At 31.1% G+C, this 6,384-nt stretch overlaps 1 protein-coding gene across 1 annotated transcript; it reads right to left on the reverse strand.

Moving 5' to 3' along the window:
* Positions 1 to 258: 258 nt before the first annotated feature.
* On the reverse strand, positions 259 to 5,283 carry LOC139495294 (E3 ubiquitin-protein ligase DZIP3-like). The gene is made up of 4 exons (XM_071283602.1): positions 4,949 to 5,283; positions 3,696 to 3,937; positions 2,379 to 2,589; positions 259 to 650 (listed from the first exon to the last, which is right to left on the reverse strand). The coding sequence occupies exons 1-4, from the start codon at positions 5,190 to 5,192 to the stop codon at positions 505 to 507; spliced, it is 843 nt and encodes a 280-aa protein (XP_071139703.1). The 5' UTR covers positions 5,193 to 5,283; the 3' UTR covers positions 259 to 504.
* Between the last annotated feature and the right edge of the window lie 1,101 nt (positions 5,284 to 6,384).

A 6,384-nucleotide genomic window follows, 5' to 3' on the forward strand; every position in this document is an offset into this window, starting at 1 on the left:
AAGAAAATTAAAAACAGAAAGTCCCTAATCAAATGGCAAAATCAAAGCTCACAAACTCAAACGATTGGGCAACAACTGTCATATATTTGAGTAGGTAAAGACATTATAATACTCATCATACATACGTTTTTAATAACGAAATACCACTGTTATTATTAAATATTCCCCTTCATGTCTTGCCATTTTTTTTATTATTTTCCACTGACTTTGGATGCGTTTTTTGTTAATTGTTTATGTATTTTCGTTTTGAATTCGGTATTTTTGTTAGTGTAGATTTTGAAGGTTGCCACAATAAGAATAATGATCTATTAATCTCAATGTCTAATATTTCACGTTTTGTTGTAGTTAGCTAGTGGGGTTAGACTTGAGGTGGCTAAGTTGTTCTAACCCTGTCCCGAAAAAAAAAAGAGTTAAACTGTCAGTGATTTCTTACCTTCATTGTGATTTCATCTATTTTTAGAAGGGTTCAAACCTCTATGAAATATTCAGTTAAAACTAAAAGTTTTATAAAGTATCATTACTATAGTCTTTTGTTGTCAAGATATAAACTTTCAAACTATGGACTAATGATGTACCTCTTATATTCTTTGGTATAACTTCGTCCTGCTCAGCTTTCATTGTTATTATTTTCTCTTTTAGTTGTTCTTTTTCTAAAATTAGGACAGAATTAAGATCATGTGCAGTACACAAATTTATGTTTTAAAATTTTCATGGCATTCACATGTGAACAATTTTAGAAGATGTGAAATGATTGCCTATAAGAAGAGTCTCGCCAGAGAAGATGAGGTATACGAAAGCAACTATAGGTCATCGAACAACCTTAAAACCTGAGCATAACCAATACCACACAATTTCAAAAGGGATCAAAATTACAAACTTTTGTCAAAGGAGAAAAAAATAGCCTTCCAACCCAACAGCTAACATGGAACAGTGATGTAACGGCAACATATTAAAACAAACTATAAAATCTGTTAATAAGGATTTACTCATCGAATCGACATACAACAAACAAACCAACTAACGAAAAGACATAAGACATAGCGTACCGATACAATTTGAGAGAACTTATTGTTACGTAAACTGAAAGGCCTAAAGTCAATAACAACTAACCAAATGCGTAGCTGCAAGCATATGAAACACCGTTATAGTGCTTATTGAAATAGTTTCAACAATAAGATTGGATATTTTTAAGCCAATTAATCAGATGCTGAAAAACCTTCAATCGTAAATAACTCTTTACAATACTTAAACTCTTGAATAACGAACCACACAATTTTCAAGGTAAACAGTGAGTTCAAATTCACACAAAAAAAAAACCAACCAATGATCCAAGTATACACGAGATAGAACTTGACACTTAAATATAAAATTGAGAACGCCTCTTATTTATCTGTGTAATATGAAGGTCAATTTCCTGACTGTCGAATTCGTATAACTCTTTGATAAAGACTTATATATTTTAGAATATAATGTTTGAAGAAACAAAATACTCGTCTAGTGTAAGTGCAAGATGAGGAAAAAATCAAAAGAGAGCTTTTATCGGTCAATCATAATGCTGTACTTAAATTACCGGAGTATTGATTAAACCAAAAGTTAGCTATAGAACGAACTATTGTCGGATGTACTCTCGGACAGACAAATAGACGTGTATACAGATAGAAAAAAAAAACGACAAGATGAACACATAATGTAACTGTAATATATCAAAAACTAAAATGTCAATCAATATACACCCAGATGATTTATTGTGAAGACATCATAATTAGACAAAGCAAAAACATGATTGCGTGCAATGTCAAAATGTACGAATGGACCGAATGAAAGACCACATATGTTCATCGCTGTTTATCATGTTTATATCGATATACTAATATTTTTTATGTTTCATTTTTTTTATTACAAAATAAATAAAACAATAATCAAAGTTATGTCAATATCTGTACTAATAAAAACAATATGAATGTCTATCCAAGAAATTATTTGAATCTGGATTTATTTTAAATTTTTGAAAATTGATAAGAAATGTATGTCATTTCAACCAAGTAATATCGGAATGTGGAAAATTATGAATGAGTAAGTTAATACTAAAATATATAAAAGTGAAAGTAACATAAGCCATACGTGGAAGTTTTACTTTAATAAATTGGGTCAGTTTTCACCGTACAATTGTTCTAAAATCCAAAATAATTCAAGATTGAAATATAGATTGTTGTTATTTATTCAATGCATTGCAATTGCTAAGTACCGCTCACTTTGATAGTCAAAAAAGAAAAATTTAAACAGATTGCAAGCAGGCTGTCTGGATAAATACGACTGAATGTTCAAACAAAACATATAGAGTCATGCACACATACCATTCTTTTCTAATAAAATATTACCTTTTTCCATATTTTTTACAGTTGATTTTAGCTTTTTTATTGTTGAACTTTGCACCGCTAGTTCATTACCATAGTCATTTAACCTTTCCAGATTTCTGTGAAAACTAAAACCAACATTTAAAAGTTCTTTAAGTGCGTTGAAGTCCAAAACTTTAGATTTTGCATCAGCTGCATCTATAACATCTTGCTGATTTCCCAAACCATAGATCGCCTTAAAAATAAAAACAAAAAAATAATATGTATTTATAATCAAAGTAATGTAATCATCACTTTTGTTATAAAGTAATAAAACATTAACATAATGCAAAAGTACATGGGAAGGATTAAACATGTTATACAATATTTTAAATATCTTTTCTCAGGCATTGACAATTCAAACCATGGAAAAATCAACACCCTTCAGATATCAGGTTTACAAACTGTCATAGCTTTTCCAGCTTGTTACATGTATAATGCAATAATAAGTCCCTAGAGGTTCAATTTTTCATAAGGGGGGGGGGGGGGGGGGGGGGAGGAGCGGGGGTTATATTTCGCGTTATAGAACATTTTCCATAGGATTTTATTTCCATTTAGACAAATAGTGTAGAAAATCTAAACATACTAAAAACACGGTTAACGTTAAATTAAAATAGGTTTAATTTGGATACCGATTTCGACTTACTTGTTATGTTGCCACCCTCCAAAAAAACCATGAAATAGGTTTAGATTCAGCATATAGCATTGAACCCTAAGATTTTAAGACTTTGAAATAGACCCAATCGAAATTTGAATACATAAACAATTCAAACAAATATTAGAAAAGTATTGTGTCCCCAAAATTCCCCGCGATTAGGTCCATAACCCCTATAATCAATCCAAAACTTCTTTTCTTGGTGTGAAACCATCTGGTACAATTTCAGAGAGATCTATAGACTCATACTTAAGTTATTTTCAAGAAAACAGAATACAAAATCCATGTTCTTTGGCACCTTTTTGGTGCGTTATTTCTAAATGATTTGGGCTTTAACCCCTCAAATCAATCCCAACCTTCTTTATACGATTTGGAACCTTGTGGTACAATTTCGTGACGATTTACACACTTATACAAACATGTTTGTCTTAAAACACGAAAACTGCTTGTTTTTGCCACCCAATTCCTAAACAATTAAGATAATAACCCCCAGAATCAATCCCAGCCTTCCTTTTGTATTGTAGAACCCTGTGATACAAATTCATAGATATCAATGCATGTACACTCGATGTATTCTTAGTGAATCAAATGTCTTCGGATGACGACGCACAGTTTTTTCCGTCCTATAAAAACTATAATATTCATACCATTTCCAAATCGATCCATATTCTATTGCAGTCTGTATCTGATAGTTTGCCATCTTTTGAATGCGAAACAATGAAATTCTTATAATACTTTATCCGTGCTATGTGAGCACCAGGCGACACATCATTTGACTGTGGTAAAGCATCAAATCCAGAAGCTGGTGGTGAAACATATGGTGGCAAATTTCGTAGAAGACAAACCATCAACGTAACATCTAAATCGGCAGATGATACTACAGATGACCCTATAAAAAGGATTAGCAATTTAATATGTTTTCTTTCATTCATTTTTATCTCATGAACTGCTATGTGACATACTTTAAATTCACTCACAGTTTTAGCACTCTCAATGTTAAGTGTACCTACCAGTCAAAGGGCTTTCCTTATTGTAGCCATATGTAAGGACAGTAATGTTTTTTTAACGATTTCTTATTGACAAAAACTTTATCTTTTATGAAACCTTTCCATTGTGCATGGCTATTTCTACTTAACATACATATATTGCTTAATGTGTAAACTAGTAAAACCTGATTGCAAATACTGTTAATTGTTATAATTGTGATGCATCATCGAACACTCAATGTTTGTGTTATAAAACAAAGAAACGTTACAATAACAACAAATTTCACGAATGACTGCAATGGTTACTCGTTCAAAAAATGTGAGTTTTATTAACACCTTTTTACCAACATGGACAGTTTTTAATCATTATCCATCTGTTTGTGATGATGATCATTTTACAACACTATCTATAAATGTCTTATGACTGTAGATCAAAAAGAATGAAGTCATTTCTTAATACAACAAGACCACAAAATTAACTTTCACTGAAATAAGACTAAACTTGTAAGTGTTTGCCGTTTTTAATTATCATTGATGTGGTTATATTTATAAATTAACTGTTTACAACATTTAGAATTTTTGAAATACTAAGGCTTTTCTACCTTAGGCATATATATTACCTTATCTGTATTTGGAAAACGTTTAGGAATATTGGTCCTCAATGGTCTTCAACTTCGTACTTTATTTGGACTTTTTATCTTTTTTGGATTCGAGCGTCACTGATGAGTCTTTTGTAAACGAAACGCGCGTCTGGCGTATATACAACATTTAGTCCTGATATCTATGATGAGTTTATTTAATTGTTTGTATAAAAGCCAATATGATGATTTTCTTACAACATTATGACATCTGAGTACCATCAAGAGTATCACATTTTCATTTTATTCATTTTGTAAGTTTAAGGAGACAATTACCTGATGATGGATACAAAGTATGCCATTGTTCAAGAAACAATACTTTCCTTTGGCCTCTGGGTGGTTTGTGCAGGTCTGAAAGTATTGCCTTATTTGATGAAGATGACACGACTGATTGCAAATTAGGATGAACACTGTCAAAATACCTCCTTAACGCTGTTGTTCCTACTCGGTAATTTAAGTAAACAATGCGAAGAAAATTATCTTCTTCCTTAGTCATGTTAGTCGCCATGACAACGTACATTTAGTAAATGTTCCAATTATGTAGTATAAGCCTATATTAACTCTTTTTGCTCCTCCCTTATAATCATGATTTGACTGTTTATCACTGACTTCTGAAAATGAGATCACACAAAATAATTAAGGTTTTATGTACACACAGCGTTGATGTTCAACATTGTAAGAAGCTGTAACTATGCATGTATATATAGTGTCTTTGTTCAAATATATGTATTAATATGAATAGAAAAAGTAAAAACTTGGACCCATAACATTAAGAATATGTACATTGTATTAATAGCATGGTTGTGTCAGAGGGTTTGCTAAATATAATGCTTATATATTAGTGTAGCAAGTATTATATTCCTGTTTAGTAACTATATAATTTGAAAAAGACATATCTGTTTTTATACATTAAAAAATAGTTGAGAGACGTTTTGAAACATCGTACCTAGATAAAGGTTGAAACCCCATGTCGTGTAAACAATTTTGTTTTACAACTTCGAAAACACATGATTTCCAAATTAGATAACAAATATGTAAAGGATCTGCAAACTGATAAAAAACACAATTTTGACCGTGACATACTGATCGTATGAAAAAAAGCTACATTTATATATAAGACACAGAAAAAAAGGCAAAATATTCAAATTGGACATTCAAACTAATAGTTGAAAATATACTGACACCGCCATGGAAAAAAAAGAATCAACAGAGAAACAACCGTACACAAAACACAACATAAACATTAAAGACACGATTTTCACAAAAAAAATACAGGGCTCCTTTAAAAGTAGATGTGAAACTGACAATTTGGTATAGAAAAGAATCATGAAAAAGGAAAAGATAAAGAACAGATCGAAAATCGAAAACGTTCTACATTTATAGTTAAATCACATACGAAACCGGAGTTGATCTAAGGTACTCTTGATTGAAAAAAACCTGCTCAAAATTTGACACTTGAGTGAGGTGCAAACGATGAAATAAAATAACAAAATAATGAACTTCAAGGAAATATAAATTGAAAAGTTCTTTATCAAAGGATAAAATCAAAAGCACAAACACATCAACCGAATAGATAAACAACTGCCATCTTCTTGATTTGCTATGCGCAATACCTGGCGTAAAAACATGTGGATTAAAATTTGGTTTAATAGCTAGCTATGCCTGTTAGTTGAAATCGTGTTATGTTATTATGCGTTTCTTACATGAGAAAA

The sequence above is a fragment of the Mytilus edulis genome, chromosome 11 (assembly GCF_963676685.1).
Source record: "Mytilus edulis chromosome 11, xbMytEdul2.2, whole genome shotgun sequence".
Classification (NCBI taxonomy): Eukaryota; Metazoa; Mollusca; class Bivalvia; order Mytilida; family Mytilidae; genus Mytilus; species Mytilus edulis.

Bases quoted from the DNA above. Each gene is read 5' to 3' on its own strand.
- LOC139495294 (XM_071283602.1), bottom strand. From the start codon at position 5,192: ATGTACGTTGTCATGGCGACTAACATGACTAAGGAAGAAGATAATTTT. The intron at 3,938-4,948 runs GTAATTGTCTCC...TCCTTTTTATAG, and splicing joins TACTTTGTATCCATCATCAG to GGTCATCTGTAGTATCATCT. The intron at 651-2,378 runs GTAATATTTTAT...TCCTAATTTTAG, and splicing joins TGTAAAAAATATGGAAAAAG to AAAAAGAACAACTAAAAGAG.